General features: G+C 66.7%; 2 protein-coding genes and 1 long non-coding RNA gene across 5 annotated transcripts; 2 read left to right on the forward strand and 1 right to left on the reverse strand.

The window, feature by feature from the left end:
- The first annotated feature begins 147 nt into the window (after window positions 1-147).
- LOC111943786 (uridylate-specific endoribonuclease C-like) lies at window positions 148-4,912 on the forward strand. Its single transcript, XM_086870545.1, has 6 exons — window positions 148-773; window positions 2,182-2,381; window positions 2,900-3,016; window positions 3,645-3,751; window positions 4,511-4,653; window positions 4,782-4,912. The coding sequence occupies exons 1-6, from the start codon at window positions 514-516 to the stop codon at window positions 4,876-4,878; spliced, it is 924 nt and encodes a 307-aa protein (XP_086726671.1). The 5' UTR covers window positions 148-513; the 3' UTR covers window positions 4,879-4,912.
- On the reverse strand, window positions 696-11,092 carry LOC147647931 (uncharacterized). 3 transcript variants are annotated; one of them, XR_015281317.1, is made up of 8 exons: window positions 11,031-11,092; window positions 9,671-9,804; window positions 4,770-4,829; window positions 4,360-4,633; window positions 3,809-3,882; window positions 2,865-2,996; window positions 2,224-2,397; window positions 696-785 (listed from the first exon to the last, which is right to left on the reverse strand). It is a non-coding gene; the product is annotated as an uncharacterized LOC147647931 (long non-coding RNA). The 3 variants fall into 3 exon arrangements; XR_015281315.1 differs by having other exon boundaries at window positions 2,224-2,481; XR_015281316.1 differs by lacking the exon at window positions 3,809-3,882 and having other exon boundaries at window positions 2,224-2,481.
- Window positions 10,640-23,337, forward strand: AGAP2 (ArfGAP with GTPase domain, ankyrin repeat and PH domain 2). Its single transcript, XM_086870498.1, has 19 exons — window positions 10,640-12,141; window positions 13,997-14,055; window positions 14,614-14,701; window positions 15,151-15,236; window positions 15,311-15,452; window positions 15,531-15,665; window positions 16,217-16,338; window positions 16,403-16,555; window positions 16,973-17,059; window positions 17,136-17,240; window positions 17,312-17,456; window positions 17,535-17,645; window positions 18,341-18,487; window positions 18,760-18,819; window positions 19,044-19,195; window positions 19,268-19,358; window positions 20,511-20,733; window positions 21,299-21,554; window positions 22,216-23,337. The coding sequence occupies exons 1-19, from the start codon at window positions 10,992-10,994 to the stop codon at window positions 22,471-22,473; spliced, it is 3,570 nt and encodes a 1,189-aa protein (XP_086726624.1). The 5' UTR covers window positions 10,640-10,991; the 3' UTR covers window positions 22,474-23,337.
- Window positions 23,338-24,085: the final 748 nt, after the last annotated feature.

Below are 24,085 nucleotides of genomic sequence, written 5' to 3' on the forward strand. Positions count from 1 at the left end.
GCTGCCCCACGGCCCCCCCGCTCCCCTCCGTGACCCGCGGGTGCTTCTGTGCTCCCCAATCCCCTCAAGGGTCCACAGAGCCCCACGCGGGTCCCCCCCAGGGCCCACCCCCTGCTTCTGCCGCCCCCCACCCCCCAAATCCCCCCCTGTCCCCCCCGAGCTGAGGCTGCAGTGAGTGGGGGGGCCGTGACCTCCCCCCTGGGAAGTCCTTGAGGGACCACATTTGGTCTCTTAAACATTAAACAACTCCGGGGGGGGCGGAGGGGACAGATTTGGAGGTGCCAACACCCCGGGAGGGGTCAAGTTTTGGGGGGCGAGTCCCCAAATCAACCCTCGGGCACAGAAACGGGGGGAACTGCGAGTGCAGCCCCCCCCCCAGCCAGCCCGGGGGGCTTCGGGCTGTCCCCGGGCCGGGGTCCTCCCCTCTGTCGAGGTCACGTCGCGACCTTGGGGCATTATCGCGACGATAGCAGCAGCTATAAGGGACAGCGGGGTCGGGGGGGTGAGGTCGCGATGGCTCCGTGGCTGCTGTGGCTGCTGCTGGTGACCGGCGCGGGGGGCAGCGGGGATGTGCCCCCCGTTCCCCGGGCGGTACCGGAGCCCCGGGCGGTACCGGGATCCCCCCGGGCGGTACCGGGATCCCCCCGGGCCGTGTCGGACGCGGAGCTCCGGGAGCTCTCGGAGCAGCTGCTCGCCGCAGACTCCAACCGGGCTGGGCCGGGACAGCTCGAGCTGAACCTGAAGGGCTCCGGGAGCGACACCACGGCCTCGAGGTGGGGAGAGGGCTGGGGGGCGAGGGGTACTCAGCACCCTCCGTGATCTCCCGCTCATCACTCCATGCCCCCAAACCTCTGCCCTCTCGCTCTCCATCCCACCGGGCTCCATCCGCTTCTGTCCCATCCCTCCCAAACCCACCCAGCTCCGTTCTCATCCCTTGATCCCACCTGTCCCATCCCTGTCCCTCCATCCCATCCCAATCCCACGTTTTCCCATCCCCTGTTTCCATCCTCGTTCTTCCACACCAACCCCATTTCCCTCTGTCCCATCCCCCTGATCCACCCCAGCTGTCCCCATCCTCATGCTCCATCCTGGGGGGGCATCCCTGGCTCCACCCCACACTCCCCTCCCAACCCTGAGTTTCTCTTCCCTCATCCTTACACCCCAAATCCATGTCCTTCCACCCCTCATCTCCACCCCACGTGTGTCCATCCATCCATCCATCCATCCATCCATCCATCCATCCATCATCCATCCATCCATCCATCCATCCATCCATCCATCATCCATCCATCCATCCATCCATCCATCCATCATCCATCCATCCATCCATCCATCATCCATCCATCCATCCATCATCCATCCATCCATCCATCCATCCATCATCCATCCATCCATCCATCCATCCATCCATCATCCATCCATCATCCATCCATCCATCCATCATCCATCCATCCATCATCCATCCATCCATCCATCCATCCATCCATCCATCCATCATCCATCCATCATCCATCCATCCATCCATCCATCATCCATCCATCATCCATCCATCCATCCATCCATCCATCATCCATCCATCCATCATCCATCCATCCATCATCCATCCATCCATCATCCATCATCCATCCATCATCCATCCATCATCCATCCATCCATCCATCCATCATCCATCCATCATCCATCCATCCATCCATCCATCATCCATCCATCATCCATCCATCCATCTTCCATCCATCCATCATCCATCCATCCATCCATCCATCCATCCATCCATCATCCATCCATCCATCCATCATCCATCCATCCATCCATCCATCCGTCCATCATCCATCCATCCATCCATCATCCATCCATCATCCATCCATCATCCATCCATCATCCATCCATCATCCATCCATCCATCCATCCATCCATCCATCCATCCATCCATCATCCATCCATCCATCCATCATCCATCCATCCATCCATCCATCATCCATCCATCCATCATCCATCCATCCATCCATCATCCATCCATCCATCATCCATCATCCATCCATCCATCCATCCATCCATCCATCCATCCATCCATCCATCCATCATCCATCATCCATCCCCCAACCCAATCCCACATTTCCTCATCCCATCCCTCCACCCCATGCGTTTCCATCCCCCATTCCCCCCAATCCCTCCCCATTCCAGGCTGTTTTCCTACGTGTCCCCGGAGCTGCTGGCCCGTCCCACCTTCTCCCGGCTCCTGGCGCTCCTGGATAATTACGAGCCGCGCACGGGGAGGGACGAGACGGAGACGGCGGAGGAGCAGCGGGAGCAGCAGGAATTCCTGGACGCCGCCCTGGACACTCCGGTCCTGGCGCTGCTGGAGCGCTTCGTCCTCAGCAAGGGTGGGGCTGCGTTGTCCTTATGGTGTCCCCACGGTGTCTTCAGTGTCCCCATGGTGTCCTTATGGTGCCCCCATGGTGTCCCCAGTGTCCCCATGGTGTCCTTATGGTATCCCCACAGTGTCCCCACGATGTCCCCATGGTGTCCCCCCAGTGTCCCCACAGTGTCCCCACGGTGTCCTTATGGTGTCCCCCCAGTGTCCCCACAGTATCTCCCCTGTCATCACCATCTTCCAACAGTGTCCCCATGCTGAGTTCTCAGTCCCCCCAGTGTCCCCCAGTGTCACCCCAATGTTCCCAGTGTCCCTCCAGTGTCCCTCCAGTGTCACCCCAGGGTTCCCACCCTGTTCACACCACAGTGTCCCTCCTTTCTCCCTGTCCACATGCTCCACCCTGTCCCCAGGGCTGTACCCCATGTCCCCACAATGTCCCCACGATGTCCCCAAGGTGTCCCCAGGGCTGTACCCCATGTCTCCAGGGCTGTACCTCATGTCCCCACGATGTCCCCATGGTGTCCCCAGGGCTGTACCCCTCGGCTGAGGCGTTCCGGGCCGATCTCCACTCCATGTGGTTTGGGCTCTACTCGCGCTCCAGTGGGAAAGCGCTGGATTCCTCCGGCTTCGAGCATGTGTTCCATGGTGAGGGGACATGAGGGACATGGTGGGGACACTGGACATGGGAGGGTCACTGTGGGGATGGGGAGGGAACAGGGAGAGGGGTTGAACAGGGGGACACCAAGGGGATGGGGGGGACACTGGGGATGAAGCTGGGGAGGCCTGGGGGGGCCAATGCCGGGGCTCAGGGGTCATGGTGGGGGTCCATGGTGAGGTGTCAGTGGTGGGGGGTCCATGGTGGGGTGTCAGTGGTGAGGGGTCCATGGTGGAGTGTCAGTGGTGAGGGGTCCATGGTGGGGGGTCCATAGTGGGGTGTCCATGGTGGGGGGTCCATGGTGGGGTGTCAGTGCTGGGGGGTCCATAGTGGGGTGTCAGTGGTGAGGGGTCCATGGTGGGGGGTCCATGGTGGGGTGTCAGTGGTGAGGGGTCCATAGTGGGGTGTCCATGGTGGGGGGTCCATGGTGGAGGGTCCATAGTGGGGTGTCCATGGTGGGGGGTCCATGGAGGGGGTCCATGGTGGGGGGTCCATGGTGAGGTGTCAGTGCTGGGGGGTCCATGGTGGGGTGTCCATGGTGGAGGGTCCATGGTGGGGGGTCCATGGTGGGGGGTCCATGGTGGGGGAGCTGTGGTCACCTGCTCTCTCTGTCCCCAGGGGAGGTGAAGAAGGGGGAGGTGTCGGGGTGTCACAACTGGGTGCAGCTGCAGGCGCTGGAGCGAGCAGGGAGACTGCAGTACCTGGGCTACACCTGGGACGGACCCGTGAGTGGGGACAGGGGGACACGGGGGGACAGGGGGACATGGGGGTGGCTGCAGTACCTGGGCTACACCTGGGATGGGCCCGTGAGTGGGGACAGGGGGACACGGGGGGACATGAGGGGACACCAGGGGCGCTAAAGGAAGAGGATGGGGATGTGATGAGGATGGGAGCACGGGGGGACTCCCTGAGTGAGGGATGGGGGTGACACTGGGGGATGTGGGGACACGGGGAGGGATCCCCTGAGTGGGGGGTGGGGACACAGAGCGGGGGACCCACTGCAGCAGCCCTCGGGTTCTCCTCCTGTCCCCATCCCCCACAGTGTCCCCAGGCAAGGTCTCTGTCCCCTAGGATGACCCTCAGGGTCCCATCATTGACCCCGAGACCCCATTCCCCCGTTTCCCAGGAAGTTTGTGGCCCCCTGTGTCCCACTGGCTGCCCCCACCCTCTCACCTTTCTCCATCCTCCGCCTGCAGCACCCCGGTGTCCCTGTCCCCCCAAGGCCACACCCGGCCCCCCCAGGGCTGCACCCACGCGTGTCGCGCCCCCCGTGTCCATATCCAGGGCTCTTCTGTGTCCCCATGACTGTTCCCAGGCTCCTGTGGGACCTTACCTGGGGTACCCCCATTCCCTTCCCCGTGTGCGCCCCTCGAGCTCCCCGCAGTGAACGGCGCTCCTGGCCGTGCTGTCACTGCGCTTCTGCTGGGACGGGGTGTCCCCCTGTCTGTCCCGTCCGTGGTGACCCCGCCGTGTCCCCTCCGCAGTGGACGGACTTCCCGGACGTGCTGTCGCTGCAGTTCCGCTGGGACGGGTACTCCAAACCCCGGGGGTCGCTCCTGGTGGGCTCCAGCCCCGAGTTCGACCTGGCGCTGTTCACCCTCTGCTTCCTGGCGCGCCCCGACCGCCAGTGAGTGCGGGGCACCGAGGGGAGGGGGGCTGGCACCTGCCCGAGGGGGGCGACCTGGCGGCCGCCCAGGGCTCAGGGTGCCCAGCTGGGGGTCCCAGAGCCGCGGTCACCCTCACCTGTCCTTGCAGGTGCCACATCAGCCTGGGGGGTGAAGCCGCCACCATCCAGACCTACACCTGGGAAAAGCAGCGCCTCGTGGCCTCTGCGTACCCCCTCACCCCCTGAGCCTTCCAAAGCACCCCCGTGACCCCCCCGTGACCCCCGTGATCCCCCCCGTGACCCCCCCCTTGATCCCCCCGTCATCCCCCCGTCATCCCCCCCGTGACCCCCCCGTGATCCCCCCGTGATCCCCCATGACCCCCTCGTGATCCCCCCATGATCCCCCGTGACCCCCCCGTGACCCCCCCGTGACCCCCCCGTGATCCCCCCGTGATCCCCCGTGACCCCCCCGTCATCCCCCCGTGATCCCCCGTGACCCCCCCGTCATCCCCCGTCATCCCCCCCGTCATCCCCCCTCACCCCTCAATAAACCCCCCACGGGACCCCCATTCCCGCCTCTGCCTGGGAGGGCGCAGGGGAGGGGGACACAGGTGCTGGGACCCCCCAGTGGATGTTGGGACCCCCCAGTGGATGTTGGGACCCCCTGGGGGTGCCGGGACCCCCAATGAGTGCTGGGACCCTCTGCAGGTGTTGGCACCGTCCCGGGCACTGGGACCCCCCCCAGGTTCTGGGACCCCCTGTGGGCACTCGAGGTGGGGGGGCCAGGAGTCCATGGCTGGGGGGGACACGGGGACATCTCCAAGGCCCTTGGCAGCTCCATCTCCTCCCTGGGGGGACACGGGGACACCTGGGGGGACACGGGGACACCTGGAGGGACACGTGTGTGGGGGGGTGGGCTGTGTGTGCATGGGATGGGACACGTGTCCTTAGCGTGTCCGTGTGTCACTGACGTGTCCTGAGCGTGTCCGTGTGTCCTTAGCGTGTCCGTGTGTCACTGACGTGTCCTGAGCGTGTCTGTGTGTCTGTGCACGTATCTGTAGTGTGTCTGTGTGTCCATGCACGTGTCCTTAGTGTGTCTGTGTGTCCGTCCACATGTCCTTGGCGTGTCCTTGTGCATGTCTGTAAGGTGTCTGTGTGTCCTGAGCGTGTCCGTGTGTCCCTGCACGTGTCCTTAGCATGTCCATTTGTCACTGACATGTCCTGAGCGTGTCTGTGTGTCCTTAGCGTGTCTGTGTGTCCGTGCACATGTCTGTAGCATGTCCGTGTGTCCCTGCATGTGTCCTTAGCGTGTCCATGTATCCGTGCACGTGTCTGTAGTGTGTCCGTGTGTCCTTAGCATGTCCGTGTGTCCCTGCACTTGTCTGTAGTGTGTCTGTGTGTCCCTGCACGTGTCCGTAAGGTGTCCATGTGTCCCTGTACCTGTCCATAGCGTGTCCGTGTGTCCCTGCACATGTCCGTAAGGTGTCCGTGTGTCCCTGTACCTGTCCATAGCGTGTCCGTGTGTCCCTGCACGTGTCCTTAAGGTGTCCGTGTGTCCCTGTACCTGTCCATAGCATGTCCGTGTGTCCCTGTACCTGTCCATAGCGTGTCCGTGTGTCCCTGCATGTGTCCGTAGCATGTCTGTGTGTCCGTGCAGGTCCCTCCCATGTCATTGGTGTGTCCGTGTCACCACACCCGTGTCCCCAGCGCGTCTGCCCGAGACCCCCATGAGCGCCCACCTGAGCACCCCGGTGTGTCCCCAGCCGTGTCCCCTCTGTGCCCCCCACAGCGCCCACCTGTGTGTCCCCCCCGTGTCCCTCGTGTCACCGTCCCCCGCCCATCCCTGCCGTGGCGCGTTGGGTGTGCCGGGCTGTGCCCCGTGTCCCCGCGTGTCCCGGCGTGTCCCGGCGTGTCCCAGCGTGTCCCCACGCGCGCTGGGGCCGGGCCCCGCCGTTCCCGTGACGTGTCCCCGCGGGTGACGCTGCAGCTCCGGCAGGAAGCGAGCGGGGCAGCGGGGGCCGAGCGGGGTCCCGGGGCCGGGGGAGGCCATGGGGGCCCCCCGGGAGCGCCGCGAGGTTCTGGCCGCCATCCGGGCCGAGGTGGCCCGGCACGAGGGGGCCAAGGGCCACCTGAACCGGCTGGTGCGGCTCGTGGAGACCGTGCCCGAGCCCCGGCTGCGCGGGAGCCTGGGCAGCGCCCTCAGGGCCCTCCGAGGTACCGGGGGTGGGGCACCGGGGCTGGGGGACAGCGGGTGGCACGGGGGGGACACTGAGGGGACACAGCGGGCACAGACAGAGGATGGACAGTGGATGGACAGATGGACAGGTGGATGGACATCCTCCGAGTGGAGTGAGGGGGTGGACAAGGGATGGATGGGTGGATGGATGGATGGATGGATGGATGATGGATGGACAGATGGATGGACGGATGGACAGGTGGACGGTGGGCTGGCTGGAGGGATGGACAGACATGCAGATGAACAGCTGCTGGATGGATGGATGGATGGATGGATGGACAGGAGACAGGTGGATGGGTGGACAGGTGGTGGCTCGAGGGATGGACAGACAGGAGGGTGTGGTGATGGACAGACACACAGGCAGACGGATGGATGACAGACAGAGGACGGAGGGTTGGAGGGGCATTGGATGGATGGATGGATGGATGGATGGATGGATGGATGGATGGATGATGGATGGATGGATGATGGATGATGGATGGATGGATGGATGGATGGATGGATGATGGATGATGGATGGATGGATGGATGATGGATGGATGATGGATGGATGGATGATGGATGGATGATGGATGGATGGATGGATGGATGGATGATGGATGATGGATGGATGATGGATGATGGATGATGGATGGATGGATGGATGGATGGATGATGGATGATGGATGGATGGATGATGGATGGATGGATGATGGATGGATGGATGATAGATGATGGATGGATGGATGGATGATGGATGATGGATGGATGGATGGATGGATGGATGATGGATGGATGATGGATGGATGGATGGATGGATGATGGATGGATGATGGATGGATGGATGGATGGATGGATGATGGATGGATGATGGATGGATGGATGATGGATGGATGGATGGATGATGGATGGATGGACGGATGGATGGATGGATGGATGATGGATGGATGATGGATGGATGATGGATGGATGGATGGATGGATGGATGATGGATGGATGGATGGATGGATGGATGATGGATGGATGGATGGATGGATGGATGATGGATGGATGGATGGATGGATGATGGATGGATGATGGATGGATGGATGATGGATGGATGATGGATGGACAGGTGGAAAGGATGGAGGGATGGCTGGAGGATGAATGAGTGGACTGGTGGATGGACAAACAGGTGGATGCAGATACACAGCTGGAGGGATGGACAGATGGACAGGTGGATGCAGGGATGGACAAGTGGACAGGGGCTGGCTGGAAGGATGGACAGATGGGGGGAGCATCCTCTGAATGGGCAGGAGGATGGATGATGGATGGATGGATGGATGGATGGATGATGGATGGATGGATGGATGGATGGATGGATGGATGGATGATGGATGGATGGATGGATGGATGGACAGGTGGATGGACAGGTGGATGGACAGGTGGATGTGACACTGGTGTCCCCTCCAGCCCCACAGCAGCGCTGACCTCTGCTGTTGCCCACAGCCACAGTGGGGGCCCTGTCCCAGCTCAGGGGGTCCCTGTCCCCTCCTTCCAGCAGGGTCCCCAGTCTGTGGCCCCTCAGGAGCTGAGGCCTGATCCCCCCAGGTGCTGCAGTGGGGGCTTGGCAGTGCCAGCCCCCCATGGGGACCCATCTGAGGGGCACGGGGGGTGCAGGACCCGCTGCGGCTTGGGGATGGGGCCCCCCCATTTCCGCCCTGGGGTGGTTTCCGGCTCCTGCGCTGTGGGAAATGGGGCCACTTCCTCCCTGTGTCTGCGGGGGGGATGGGGGGCCCTGCTGGAGGGACTGGAGGGGCTGCTGGGGGAGGGGAACCCGTGCGTGGGGGGCTCTGATGCTGCGGGGGCCTAACGGGGGGAACTTGTTGCTGGAGGGGGTCCCCTGAGGGGGGCCCTGCTGGGGGGGCCGTGCAGAGTTTGGGTCTCCACCCCCCAACGCGTCCAACCCACTCGGGGGTGTCCGGTGACGTCACTTGGGGAGGGGTTCCATTGCCGCCCCCTGCCCGTCCGAGCCCCCACATCCCTGTGCCCCCCCACTCTGCCGTCTCCCGCGCGGTTGCCATGGCAATGGGAAGCCGGGGGATGCCGCGTTGCCAAGCGCCCGCTGTGGTACCCACGGAGCGCTGGAGGGGGCACAGACCCCCCCCAGCTCGTGCCCCGGCGCTCCCCCAGAGCTCGCCCCCACTCCCGGGGGTGCCGAGGGCTCTGCCTCCCCCCGCCCCCATTTAAACCCCCCCAACTGCCCCGCTGGGGGCGCAGCAGCACTGGGGACAGGGATGGGGACAGGGATGGGGACAGGGATGGGGACAGGGATGGGGACAGGGATGGGGACAGGGACGGGGACAGGGATGTTCTGGCGGCGGGGTCGGAGCCGCCGTGACCCCATGTCCCTCCCCCAGCAGCGTGGGACATCTGAGCGAGGCGGGAGGCGTGACCCCCTGCCTGGGGCAGCCGGGGGGCGCTGGAAGTGACAGGGGGGCACTGGGGGAGGCAGCACTGGGTGGTGACAGCAGATCCCCCCACCAGGCCCGAGGACAGAGTCAACTCCATGGTCACAGCCCTGGGGTGACAGCAGGGACACCTCTGGGGGTGGCCCCTGTCCCCAGGGGGGGCCTTTTGCGCGCTGCTGGGACGGAGCATGTGAGGGGTGACGGCTCCCGGGGGACCCCCGCCCGTTCCAGCCGGGGCAGCAGCGCCGACCTCGGGGGGGCGCAGGGGGCCGCGGGGTCCCGCCGTGTCCCCGAGCCCCGTGTCCCTCCCCAGGCTGTGACACGCGGACCCGGGGGGGTCGCGCTGGCGTGGGGACACCAGTGGCCGCGATACCTGGCCCGGGTCCACGCGGGTTCCAGGAGGGTGACACGGGGAGTGACGGGGGGTGACGCGGGGGGGTCCACGGCTGGTCCCAGCGCCATCCCCGCCGTTGCCATGGTAACGGGATGCGCAGGGATGCTGCGCCGCTGCAAAAAATGCCAGAAAAGGGGTGGATGAGCCTGCCCCGAGCCCCAAAGGCCTCCCGAAAACCTCCAAAGCCCCCCCTGCCCCTCCCCCCGCGGGTCCCCTCCCGACCCAGCGTTGCTGCCCCAGAAATGGGAGGGAGGGGATTTAGGAGTGCGGGGAGCAGCGGGAGGGACGGATGATGGATGGATGGATGGATGGATGGATGGATGGATGGATGGATGGATGGAAGGTGGAGGGGGCTATCGGGGTGGGGGGTTACCGGCAGCCCAGCAGGTGCCGGGGCCGGAGCTGGAGCCGGGGGGTCGGGGGGGCGCCCGGGAGCGCTCGCGCCTGCCCGGTAGCGGCGGGGCCGCCGCCCGCCCCCGCCCCTGCCCGGCCCTGGGAGCGGCGCATGGCGGAGAGCGGCGGCCCCGGCCGCCCCCGGCCGCTCAGGGCCCCCCCCGCCGGGCCCCGGCCCCCCCCGGCCGCTCAGGGCCCCCCCCGGCGGGCCCCGGCCGCCACCCGCGCCGCCGCCGCCGCAGCCGCCAAGGACGAGCCCGTCGGGGCGCTGCCGTGAGCCCCGCTCCCGGGGGGTCCCGGGCATGACCCCCCCCGCCCCATAACCCCCCTTCTCCCCATAACCCCCCATCCCTCCACTTCCCCCTTCCCCGTAGCCCCCGCACCCCCTCCCCATCACCGCCCCGGTCCCCACCCCGCTCCCCCCACCCCCCGGTCCCTCACACCCCATCTCCCCTCCCGTCCTCCCCCATCACCCAACGCCCCTCACCTGGAACCCCCCGGTCCCTCCGATCCCCCGAACCCCCAGACCCCCATCACCCCCTCCCCCCGCCCTGACACCCCTCGGATCCTCCCCCACCCCCAAAAGCTCCCGACCCCTCCACCCCTCCCCTCCACCCCCCAGCTCAGGCGTTGGGGGGATCCCCCCACGATGCCCCCCGGCCGCTAACCCGGGGTGGGGGGTGAGGCGGGGGGGCGGCCCCGATCCCGGCGGCTGGCGGGGGGGGTGGTTGTATTTCGTGGGGGGGGCGGCGGCGGTTCCAACCCCTCCGGGGGCGGGCGAGCGGCGAAGGCTTCGGGGAGGCAGGGCCGGGGGTGGGACCGGAGCATCACCGGCACCGGCGGCCGCGGCGCCGCGCGGGGAACGAGGGGGCCGGGGGGGCGCCCCGGGGGGGCCCTGCCCGCACCCATGAGCAGGACCACCGGCCTCCAGCGCAGGACCACCTACCTCATCTCGCTCACGCTGGTCAAGCTCGAGTCGGTGGGCGCCGCGGGGGAGGCGGAGGAGGCGGGGGGGGGTGGCGATGGAGCCCCTGGCCCCGGGGGGGCTGCGGCTGCCCCCCGCACCCCCGAGCCCGGCCGAGCCCGGCGGCCCGAGCGGCTCTTCCAGCGGCAGGACGCGCTCCGGATAAGTACGGCCGGTCCCGGCCCCCCCGGCCCCGACGCCCCCCGCCCCCGCTCGCCCGCCTCGCCCCCCGCCGTGCCCCCCAAACCCGACCCGGCTCTGCTGCCCCCCCCGCCCCCGGCGGTGCCCCCCAAACCCGACCCGGCTCTGCTGCCCCCCCCGCCCCCGGCGGTGCCCCCCAAACCCGACCCGGCGCTGTTGCCCCCCCCGCCCCCCGCCGTGCCCCCCAAACCCGACCCGGCGCTGCTGCCCCCCCCTCTCCCGGCCTTGCCCACCAAACCCGACCCCCGAGGGGCCAAGGGCACCTTGGAGGGGCCGGGGGAACGGGGTCTGGCCGCCCTGGACATCCCCCAGCCCGCCGCGACCCCCCGCCGCCCGCTGCTCAGCCAGGCCACCTGGGGGGGCCCCGAGGGCCCCCCAGAGGGAGGCAGAGCCCCCCCGCCGCCCCTGGACCCCCCCACAGCCTCCCCGCACCCCTCCGCCGGCGCCCGCCGCCTCCGCCTGGCCGGTCCCAAGCCCCCCAAAGCGGGGAACGGCGGTGGGACCCGCGGGACCCCCGACCCCCGAGCGGGCAAGACCCCCACCAAACCTGCCGGCAGCCGCCTCTCGTGGCCCGAGGGAGAGGGGAAGGGGCGCCCCAAGGCGGGGGGCAAGACCGAGGGGCCCCCCCGGGCCCGGCTGTCCCCAAGCAAGGGCAAGAGCAAGACCCTGGACTACAGCGACCTGCAGCCGGGGCCGGGGGCTCTGGTCCCCGCCCCTGCCCCCGAGACGGGGCTGAAGCGGGGACGCGAGGGGGGTCGCGCCTCCACCCGCGACCGAAAGATGCTCAAGTTCATCAGCGGCATCTTCACCAAGAGCCCTGCGGCGACCCCCACCCACCCCGCGCCCCCCTGGTCTCCCCCCGGCGCCGACCCGGCCAGGGCCACCCCCCACAGTGAGTACCGGCCCGGGGGAACCCGGGAGTCGCCCCGGCCGTGCCTCGGTGTCCCCACTCCCCGCGGTGACCTGGGGCAGGTGTACCGGTGCCCACTGTGTCCATGGTGTTGTGCCTCAGTTTCCCTGGTGGGGGGAGGAGGCGCCCAGACCCCCGGGTCCTGTGTGGGGCAGGAGGACCCATCTGCTCCCCGTGGCTGTCGGGGGGCTGGGGAACAGGGGGGCTGTGCCCCCCGGGCTGGGCTGTGCCATGTTTTTGTGCCTTGGGGCGATGTGGGGTGTCCGGTTTGGCAGGGCCCGGTGCTGGCCGTGGTGGGGATCCTGTGCCTCGCTTTCCCCACTGGGGGAACTCCGTGGGGGTCGGGTGCGACCCCCACCTCCGTTGTTCTGTCCCGCCATCCGCCCGTCTATCGTCGCCTCCATCTGTGCGTCACACCCGAGCATCCTGTCCCCCATCTGTCCGGCCACCCCACCATTTCCCCATGTCCTTCTGTCCCCCCTGGCGTCCCTCTGTCTGCCTGCACGCGCCGTGGCACCACGGGGAGCGTGGGCAGCACCTGCAGGGCCCGGGGGTGGCAGCTCGGTGACAGTGCGAGGGGTGACAGGCAGCAGTTAACCCTCTCCCCGGCTGGCACCGACCCGGCTCCGTGTTGGTGGCAGAACAGGCACAGAAAGGGGGGAACCCTCTGTGTCCTGCCTCAGGTGCCCCCTTCGTGGTGCCACCACCGCCCACAGGGGCTGGGGACACCAGGTGGGAGATGTGGGGGGCACAGAGCACGTCCCTGTGCCGCGCCAGGTGCTTGTGCCACGTCGTCCGTGTGCCACAAGCCACTGCTCACTGCGCTCTGGTGCCATCGCAGCCTTGTGCCTGTTGTGTGCTGCGCCGTGTCCTCGTGCCATGTCCTGTCCTTGTGTCATGTCCTGTCCTCGGGCCATGTCCTGTCCTCGTGCCATGTCCTGTCCTTGTGCCACACCATGTCCTTGTGCCATGTCCTGTCCTTGTGCCATGTCCTGTCCTTGTGCCATGCCGTATCTTCATGCCATGCCGTGTCCTTGTGCCACACTGCCACGCCGTGTCCTGGTGTCCGTCGTGTCCCTCGCCACACCTCGTGCTCACACCGTGCTGCATCCCCAGGCCTGAGGTTGTTATGCACCGCTGGCACCGTGTCCTCATGCCCATCGTGTGCTGGAATCCACGGTGTCCTCCTGCCACCCCACACCCTCCTGCCATGCTGTGTCCTGTGCCACGTCCTTGTGTCACCGTGTCCCAGCGCCTGTCATGGCCCCATGGTTCCCACTGTGTCCCCATGCCACGCCACATCCTGGTGCCACGCTGTGGCCTCATGGCTGTCATGTCCTGGAATCCATGGTGTCCTCGTGCCACGGTGTCCTCGTGCCACTGTGTCCTCGTGCCACGGTGTCCTTGTGCCACACGGTGTCCTTGTGCCACACGGTGTCCTCGTGCCATGGTGTCCTTGTGCCACACGGTGTCCTGGTGCCCATCATGGTTCCCATCGTGTCCCTGTGCCACGCCGGGTTCTCCCACAGCTGCGTCCCCATGCCCACCATGTCCCTGTGCCCTCCCTGTCCTCGTGCCTTGGCACACGACGCCTCGTGCTGCCACGTCCCCGTCCCTGCCACGTGGCATCTCCACGTCCTCCCGCCGCCCCCGCGGGCCCAGTGCCGTTGCTGGGTGACAGCTGGTGGCCGCCCACGCAGGAAGCTGCTGCTGCGCTGCGGGGTGGGGGCCCCCTGGGAATTGGGGTGTCAGGGGCTGCTGGGGGTGCCGGGGCTGCTGGGGGTTTCCCGGGGTTCCTGGGGGTCCCGGGGTCTGACTCACCCATCTCCCTCCACAGAGGCCTTGGTGAACAGCCAGGAGTGGACCCTGGGCCGCTCCATCCCTGAGATCCGCCTGGTGGGTGCCATGTCCGTGTGTCCCTATCCCCGTGTCCCTGTGTCCCCGTATCCCCGTGTCCCTGTGTCCCTGTGTCCCTGTATCCCTGTGTCCTTGTGTCCCCGTGTCCCCTTCTCCCCGTGTCCCTGTGTCCCCGTGTCCCTATGTCCCCGTGTCCCCGTGTCCCTATGTCCCCGTGTCCCCATGTCCCCATATCCCTGTATCCCCATGTCCCCATGTCCCCGTGTCCCTGTGTCCCCATGTCCCCGTATCCCCGTATCCCCATGTTCCCATGTCCCTGTGTCCCTGTGTCCCCATGTCCCCTTATCCCCGTATCCCCATGTCCCTGTGTCCCCGTGTCCCTATGTCCCCATGTCCCCTTATCCCCATGTCCCTGTGTCCCTATGTCCCCGTGTCCCTGTGTCCCCGTGTCCCTATGTCCCCATGTCCCCATGTCCCTGTGTCCCCATGTCCCCGTGTCCCCGTGTCCCCATGTCCCCGTGTCCCCATGTCCCCGTGTCCCCGTGTCCCCGTGTCCCCGTATCCTCAGCCATCCTGACATCCCCTTTGCCCACCCAGGGGGTCCTGGGCAGCAGCAAGAGCGGGAAGTCGGCGCTCGTCCACCGGTTCCTCACCGGTTCCTATGTGGGCCTGGAGCCCACCGAGAGTGAGTGGACATGGGATGGACGTGACCATGGGATGGACGTGACCATGGGATGGACGTGACCATGGGCATGGCACGGGGACAGGTTCAGTGATGGAGTGGCCATGGGGATGGAGATGGAGGAGAGGACAGGGATGGACATGTCACGGGGCTGGGCATGACCACAGGATGGACACAGTCATGGAATGGACAAGGTCATGATGCTGGGCATGGACATGGGTGGAGATGGTGAAGGGGGTGGACATGGCCACAGAATGAGCAAGGTCACAGTGCTGCTCATGGCTGTGGGACATTTGGGGTCAAGGTGCTGGTCACACATGGTGCTGCTCATGGCTGTGGGACATTTGGGGTCAAAGTGCTGGTCACACATGGTGCTGGTCATGGCTGGGCATCCATGTGGGTGGAGCATTCCTGTAGGTGTCCCCTCCCCTGCCCTGCTGTCCCCTCCCCAGGTGGACAGTTCAAGCGTGAGGTGACGGTTGATGGCCAGAGCCACCTCCTGCTCATCCGGGAGGAGGCCGGCGCCCCGGACGCGCAGGTATGAGGGGACCGGGGGCCGGGGGGGCCACGTTGGCCAGAGCTGAGCCCTGACCCCCGCCCGTGGCCCCCCAGTTTGCCAGCTGGGCGGACGCCGTCATCTTCGTCTTTAGCCTGGAGAACGAGAGCAGCTTCGAGGAGGTGACGCAGCTGCACGCGCTGCTCAGCGACCTCCGCGGCACCAGCGACGTGGCCCTGGCGCTGGTGGGCACCCAGGGTGAGCCAGGGACACGGGGGGATCCTGTGGGGCTGGGAGCAGCACGGGGAACCCCCGGCTCACCCCCTGGCTCCCCAGACAAGATCAGCTCGTCCAGCCCGCGAGCCGTGGAGGACGCGCGCGCCCGGGCGCTCTGCGGGGACATGCGGCGCTGCCTCTACTACGAGACCTGTGCCACGTACGGCCTCAACGTGGACCGGGTCTTCACTGAAGGTGGGTGACCATGCCCTGGGGGTGGGGAGAGGGTGGGAGGGGGCTGGTGGCATGGTGCTATGGGGATGGTGAGCAGTGTGTGATGGGGACGGTGGCCAGGTGGGATAGGGTCAGTGGCCAGGTGGAATGAGCATGGTGGGAGGGGGCTGTGACCTGGTCAGACAGGGATGGTGGCCAGCATGGGATCACGTCTGGGTCAAGGGGAATGGGGGCTGGATGGCACAGGGCCATGTCTGGGTGAGACAGGGACTGTGTCCAGATGGGATGGGGGCAGTGGACTGGGCAGCACAGGGAGCCATGTCCAGGTGTGCCGGGCCTATGGCTGGGTAGATCAAGGACCACATCCACCCCATGTGGGATGGGGGCCACATCCAGGTGGGATGGGGACCATGTCCAGGTGGGATGGGGACAGTGGCCAGTGGCTGGGTGGGATGGGGACAGTGTCCAGGTGGGATGAGGATGGGGACCATATCCAGGTGTGGGTTAGGGTTGTCCAGGCCGGTGGCTGGGCAGTTTGGGGGTCCGGCCCTCCTGACTCAGGGTCCCTGCAGTGGCCCAGAAGGCCGTGGCACTGAAGAAGCAGCAGCAGCTGATGGCGTCCTGCAAGTCCCTGCCCAGCTCCCCGAGCCATTCCGCCGCCTCCACCCCCGTGGGGGGCGTCCACCCCGGCCAGGTAACCCCCAGCCCCCCGACCCGGCCCCCCGGCCACAGCCCAGGCTGACCCTGTGTCCCCCCAGACCAGCAACGGTGGCCACACCAGCGACTACTCGTCCTCACTGCCATCCACCCCCAACGTGAGCCACCGGGAGCTGCGCAGCGAGACCCCGGCCCCGCTGGGGACCCCCAGCTCTCTGCACCGCGGGGCCAAGCGCCGCACCAGCCTCTTTGCCGTGAGTGCCCGCGGCCCCTGCCAGGGGGTGGCACTGGGGGGACACGTGGCACCCCGGCTCTTCCCCTGGCATGGTGGTGGTGACACAGGGGTTGTGACATCCAGGGCGTCCCTTTGATGTTACCCAGAATGTCACCCTGATAGGGTGGTGGCAGCAAGGGACATACGGCACCCAAGGTGTCCCCTGGCAGGGTGGTGACATTGAGGGGCACGCGGCATCTCAGTTGTCCCCTTGGTGTGGTGGTGGTGGCACTGAGGGACACGTGGGCACCCAAGGTGTTCCCACACCCCGGTCTGGTGGGGTCTGTAGCACCTCAATGTCCCCACCACCAGGCTCCAGCAGTGGGGGACGTGTGGGCCCCCTGTGTCCCCAGCTATGGCACGGGTCCCACCCCTGTCCCTGTCCCCATTCCTGCAGACGCGCCGCGGCAGTGACTCTGAGAAGCGCAGCCTGGACAGCCGAGGCGAGGTGGCCGGCAGTGGCCGTGCCATCCCCATCAAGCAGGTGGGTGGTGGCGGTGGCAGAGGACACGGGTGGGTCCCAGTGTCCCCTCTGTCCCCTCACTGTTCCCTGTCCCCAGAGCTTCCTGCTGAAGCGCAGCGGCAACTCCCTGAACAAGGAGTGGAAGAAGAAATACGTGACCCTGTCCAGCAACGGCCTCCTCTTCTACCACCCCAGCATCAACGTGAGTGTCCCCGCACCTCTGCTGTCCCCAAATTGTTGCAGGGCCCAGTGTCACCCCCGCTTTTCCCCCAGGATTACATCCACAGCACCCACGGGAAGGAGATGGACCTGCTGCGCACCACGGTCAAGGTGCCCGGGAAGCGCCCGCCACGCGCCATCTCTGCCTGCGGCCCCTCAGCCAGCATCAACGGGCTGCTGCGGGAGCCCGAGCCGGGCGGTGAGTGCCCAGGGGACACCGGGTGTGGGGGGGACACCACGGGGACCGGTGTGACACCGTCCCTCCCCCTCCTTGCAGCCGGTGTCCACTCCGTGGGGCTGAGCCTGCCCCCTGAGCCAGGGCTGAAGGTGGTGGGCAAGGGGTCACTGCAGCGCTGCGCCTCCGCCTCCGGCGCCAAGCTCGCCTCAGGTGAGTGGCACCAGCACAAGCAGGGACATGGCCACCTCCCAGGGCACTGACAGGGACTGCCCCATGTGGCCCCACTGAGCACGGTGACTTCTGAGCAGCTCAGGGACCCGGTGGCCCTTGGTGGCCCTGGTGACAATAACCCTGGTGGCTTTCGTGAGCCCAGGAACCAGGTGGTCCTTTGGTGGTGCTGGTGGCCACAGTGAAACTGCTGGCCCTGGCAAGCATGTGGACCTGGGAGTCCCAGAAGCCACAATGAAGCTGGTGAGCCTGGTGAGCCCAGTGGCCCTGGTGACCCTCATGACTCTGGTGAGCCAAGAGGCTCTTGTGACTCTGGTGGCCCCAGGGATTTTGGTAACATCAATGAACTTGGTGGTCTTGGGGGTGGTGATCCTGGTGATCCCGGTGAGATCAGTGACCCTGGTGAGCTCTGATGACCCCAGCGTGCCCAGGGCCCCTGGTGGACTTGTGACCCTGGTGACCCCAGTGAGTCCAGTGGCCCTGGTGGCCCAAGTGATACTGCTGAGCCCAGTGGACTCGGTGACCCTGGTAGCCCTTGCTGACCTGAGTGGTTCTGACTTGGTGACCCTGGTGGCCTCAATGGTCCTGGTGAGCTCCCTGGTCCTCACGAGCCGGGTGACCCCAGAGACCCTGCTGCCCGTGGTGTCCCCAGTGCCCCACGTGTGGTCTCTTGGCAGAGTCCCCGTTGTCCTTCGAGGCCGTGTCCAGCCCCGGCAGCGCGGGCAGGGACCCTCCGCCGTCGCCGCTGGTGGACAGGAAGAAGCACCGGCGGAAGAAGCTGATGACGCCGTCCAAGACCGAGAGCTCGGGTGGGCAGGCAGAAGGTGGGTGCCACGGCGATGTGTCCCCAGCCCCAGTCACCCATGACGCTGTGGGGACAAGGCCACCATCCTCCACAGCAACGACGCCCCAGAATTCAGGGGGATTTGGGGTGATGTTGCACCTCACCCCCTGTCCATGCTCAGCCATGCTGTCCACGCATCCCCCTCGCTCTGCCACTGCCTGCCACCTTCTGCACCATCCCCAGGGCTTCGCGGGCCCCCCTGACTCTGTCCCCGTTTCCTCTCTCTACTCCTGCTGCCCGGACCCTCCGCAGCCAAGCGCAAAATGTGGAAATTAAAAAGTTTTGGTAGTTTAAGAAATATTTATAAAACAGGTAACGTGGCGCGAGCGGTGCCTCCCGTGCATGTGGCTGTGCCCCCCTTGCCTGCTGCTAGCACACACCCCAGGAGGGGTGGGCACCTCCGGGGAGGGGGATTGGCAGAATTTGGGTGCCAGGGGTGGATGTGGGGGGCTGGAGTGGGCACTGGGCCAGTCCAGCCCCCCGTGGGTGTAGGATCTCCCATCCCACCGCCCCCCTGGGGGTCTCTGATCCCGCAGAGGAGGAGAACTTTGAGTTTCTGATCGTGTCAAGCACGGGGCAGACGTGGCACTTTGAGGCCGGCAGCTTCGAGGAGCGCGACGCATGGGTTCAGGCCATCGAGAGCCAGATCCTGGCCAGCCTGCAGTGCTGCGAGAGCAGCAAGAACAAGGTGGGAGCTTGGTGGGGGGCTGGCAGGGTCCCCGTGTCACCCCCTGCCCCGCTCACCCCCGTGTCCCTCCAGGCGCGCATGGACAGCCAGAGCGAGGCTGTGGCCATCCAGGCCATCCGCAACGCCCGCGGGAACTCGCTCTGCGTGGACTGCGGGGCACCCAGTGAGTCCCCAGGGGCACCGGGGACAACGGGGGGACACGGGGGGACATCGGTTCATGGGGCAGCGGTGCCACGGGCCCGGCAGAGCCCAGAATCCAGGGGATGGTGCCACAGGGTGAGATTGTGCCACGGGCCATGGGCCACCTGGCAACCAGGGCAAGGGAGGACTGCGGGCCACGTGATGCCACGTGTGACGGGTGACACGATGTCCTGGGCCATGTGCTGCCATATGCCACATGGTGCCACACAATGGATGGCACAGGCCACATGGTGCCATGGGTCATATCGTGCCAGAGCCACCATGCCACAGGTGGCAGGATGTCACGGGTGACAGGATGTCACAGGTGACACGATGCCGTGGGTGACTCAATGCCATGAGTGACACAATGCTGTGGGTGACACGATGTCACGGGTGACACAATGACACAGGTGACACAATGCCATGGGTGACACAATGCTGTGGGTGACACAATGCTGTGGGTGACACAATGTCACGGGTGACAGATGCCATGGGTGACACAATGTCACGGGTGACACAATGCCATGGGTGAAATGATGCTGTGGGTGACACGATGTCACAGGTGACGCTTTGCCATGGGTGACACGATGCCATGGGTGACACAATTCCATGGGTGACACAATGTCACGGGTGACACAATGACACAGGTGAAACAATGCCATGGGTGACATGCTGCTGTGGGTGACATGATGCCATGGGTGACACAATGCTGTGGGTGACACAATGTCACAGGTGACATGATGCCATGGGTGACACAATGCCATGGGTGACATGATGCTGTGGGTGACATGATGCCATGGGTGACACAATGCTATGAGTGACACGATGCCATGGGTGACATGATGCTGTGGGTGACATGATGCTGTGGGTGACACGATGCCATGGGTGACATGATGCCATGGGTGACACAATGCTGTGAGTGACACGATGCCATGGGTGACATGATGCCATGGGTGACACGATGCCACGGGTGACACAATGCTGTGAGTGACACGATGCCATGGGTGACACAATGCCACATGGTGCCGTGAGCCACACCGTGCCACACCACGGGTCCCACTGTGTCCTGCACCATGGGGTGTCCCGAGCCCAGGGGTGCCCCAGCTCACACACCCCAATCCCCGTCACCCCGCAGACCCCACGTGGGCCAGCCTGAACCTGGGCGCCCTGATCTGCATCGAGTGCTCGGGCATCCACCGCAACCTGGGCACGCACGTGTCGCGCGTGCGCTCGCTGGACCTGGACGATTGGCCACGGGAGCTGACCCTGGTGCTCACGGCCATCGGCAACGCCACCGCCAACAGCATCTGGGAGCAGAACCCGCGCGGCCGCTGCAAGCCCACCCACGAGTCCTCCCGGTGGGTGCGCCCCCGCCCTGCCCCTGTGTCCCCCCGGTGTCACCACCACACGTCCCTGTCCTCTGTGCCACCGTGATGCCACCCTGCCATCCCTGATTCCCTGTGTCCCCACCCCACACGTCACCGCTGTGCCATCCCACGGACTCTGGTGTTTTTTATCCCCCCGTCATTGTGGTGGCACCCCCTGTCCCCAACGTCCCCGTGTCCCCACTCCCTGTCCCAAGGGGTGCCTTGTGACCCCACCATCCAGCAATGCCACACTGTCCTTCCTGACAGTCCTGTGTCCCCACCTCCCATGTCACCCTGCTACCACTTGGTGTCCCTGACCCTCACGTGTCCACTCTGTGTTCACTCTCCTTGTCTCTGAGATGCCTCTATGTACCCCAGACACCTTTGTGTCCCCTCTGCCACCCCGCCAGCTGCTACCCCTTGTCCCTGCCACCCCTGTGTCCTCCCACCTTGGCAGTGCCCCACGCCCAGGGAGGAGCAGGAATTGTGGATCTGTGTCCCTGTGGTGCCACCCTGACACCCCGTGTCCCCTGTGTCCCCGTGCCCCTGTGCTCAGGGAGGAGAGGGAATCGTGGATTCGTGCCAAGTACGAGCAGCGGCTGTTCCTGGCGCCGCTGCCCGCGGCCGAGGAGCCGCTGGCCGAGCGGCTTCTGGGGGCCGTGCGTGACCAGGACCTGCCCACGGTGCTGCTGCTCCTGGCCCACAGCCACAAGGAGCAGCTCAACGTGGCCATGGCGGACACGGACCGGCGCACGGCGCTGCACCTGGCCTGCGACACCGCCCAGGTGGTCGTCACCCAACTGCTGGTGTGGGTACGTGGGGCAGGGGCTGCGTGTGGAGGGCATTGTCTGGCCGGGGGAGGCAGCGGGGTCTTGGGCTGGCTGTGGGGGATGCAGTGTGGGCACGGGTACTGTGGCATGGCCTCGAGGGAGGTGACACGGCTGTGGGGACCATGACATGGGTGTGGGGGATGTGGTGTGGTCTCGGGGACCATGGCATGGCCAGGAGGCAAGTGACGTGGCCATGGGGACTGTGGGGTGGCTTCTGGGGACATGGTGTGGTCTGGGGGGGTGTGGGGTATTCATGGGGCACATGGAGTGGGCTTAGGGATCATGGCACAGCCACGGGGAAGATCTTGGGGTTGTGGGGACCATGACGTGGCTGAGGGCCATGTGGTGCTGCCGTGGGGGATGCAGGGTGCTCTTGGGGACTGTGGGGTGGCCAGAGGACAGAGGACACGGTCACGGGGGACACGGTGTGGTCACGGGGGATACGGAGCAGCCTTGGGGACAATGGCACGACCACGGGGGATGTAAAGGGGGAGTCCTGGGGTGGCCGTGGGAGGAACGCGGTGCCAAGACACCCTGGGGGGACACGCCAGGCCCACGGGGGGTATGACCCATCCCTGGGGGACACACGGTGGCCTTTGGGGCCATGCCACGGCCAGCGGGTGACGCGTGGCTGTGCCCGCAGTACGGGGCCGATGTGCGGGCACGGGACGGGCACGGCCGCACCGCGCTGTTCTACGCCCGCCGCGCCGGCAGCCGCGAGTGCGCCGACATCCTCCTGCAGCACGGCTGCCCCGGCGAGGGGCCCGGCAGCCCCTCGACCCCGGGCAGCCCCCCGACCCCCGGCCCTCCGACCCCCGGCGGCCCCCCGACCCCCGGGCCCCGCCGCCGCAGCAGCTGCGCCAGCATGGGCCCCTGCGAGCCCCGGTCCGCCCTCGTATAGCCCTGAGGGGCCCGGAGCCCCCCCAGTGCCGTGCCCGCGGCCCGGGGTCATCCCGGTGCCACCCCCGGGGTCACCCCCTGCCCACGGTTTGTACTTTTGATGCTCTATTTATTATCCTTTCCATGTCGGGGTCTCCGCTGGTCCTGTGCCCCTCTCCGTGCCAGGGACCCCCATGCCAGGGGTCACAGTGATGCCACTGCCAGGTCCCCTTCCTGTCCCCTGCTCGGGATAATGTGCCCCAGCGTGGGGTGGGCACGGCTGGGCTCGGGGTACTGAAGAGGGGGTAACCCCTGCCCGTGCCCCTGTCCCTGTCATCCCTGTCCCTGTCACCCTCTCCATTGTCCCCTGCTCACATCACCCTGTCCTACCCCCGTCCCCGTTCCCGCGTGCTGTGTCCCCCTCCCCATGTCACCTCCCCAAGCCCCCCTCCTCCTGCCACCCCCTCTGTCCCTCCCCCGTGTCCCTGTCCCCGTGTGCCCCCCGGCCGTGCCCCCCGCGCCCTGGCACAGCCCCGGCTCCGTGGCAGGAGCAGAGCAGACCCCGACGCCCCTCCTTTTCTACAACAACCTTTTGTACGCCCCCTCCCCCCTTTCCGTGGCCTGACACCCCCCCCGTGGCCCGACCTCCCCTCGCCCCCCGTTTCTCGGCGTCCCCTCGGGATCCCCGTTAATTTATTGCTTTGTTTAGCGCTAGGATAGAGCCAGCCCCTCCCCCCGCGGGGGGGCACCGCCGGCGGGACCCCCGACCCCTCCCGCCGGCCTGGGGGGGCCGCCGCGTCCCCCTCCCGGGACCCCCCATGAATGTAGGGGCGCCCCAGCTGTGACGCCCCCGACACGCCCCGGCGCTGCCGGCGGGGCCGAGCCAGGGAGCCCGGGCGGGGCGGGGGGCGGGAGGGGTCGGGGGGCGGCCCGGGCCCGGGGGCCGCCCGGGGGTCCGGGCCGTGTACAGTGTTTTCATCCCTCGGGTGTGACTGTAAGTACGTGACAATGTCGGACACTGGTGCTGTGACCCGGCTCGTCCTTCCCGCGGGGGGCACGGGGGGGCCGGGGGGGCACGGGGACACGGGGGATACGGGGGACATGGGGGATACGGGGGTCACGGGGGGGCACGGGGACACGGGGGACACGGGGGATACGGGGGACACGGGGGGACACGGGGACACGGGGACACGGGGGATACGGGGACACGGGGGATACGGGGGACACGGGGGGGCACGGGGGACACGGGTAGGGGCATCACGGGCGGATGGGGCTCACAGGGCCCGGGGGACGAGGGGATGGGTGACAAGGAGTGACAGGCGGGGGGACCCAGGGCGCTGGAGAAGGGCGGGGTCCGGCCTCGCGCACGGCTGGGGGGACACCGGGGGACACGGGGGGGACACCGGGGGACACCGGGGGGGACACCGGGGGACACGGGGGGACACCGGGGGACACGGGGGGATACGAGGGGACACCGGAGGGACACGGGGAGGACACGGAGGGACACCATTGGGACACCGGGGAGGGGCTGAGGCTCCGGCCGGTCACCGGCTCCCTGCACTGACCGGAACCCACCGGCGGGAGCGGGGCCTGGGGGCGGGGCACCACAGGAGTGGGCGGGGCGATAATGGTAA

Source organism: Cyanistes caeruleus, chromosome 32 (assembly GCF_971803275.1).
Source record: "Cyanistes caeruleus chromosome 32, bCyaCae1.hap1.1, whole genome shotgun sequence".
Lineage (NCBI taxonomy): Eukaryota > Metazoa > Chordata > Aves > Passeriformes > Paridae > Cyanistes > Cyanistes caeruleus.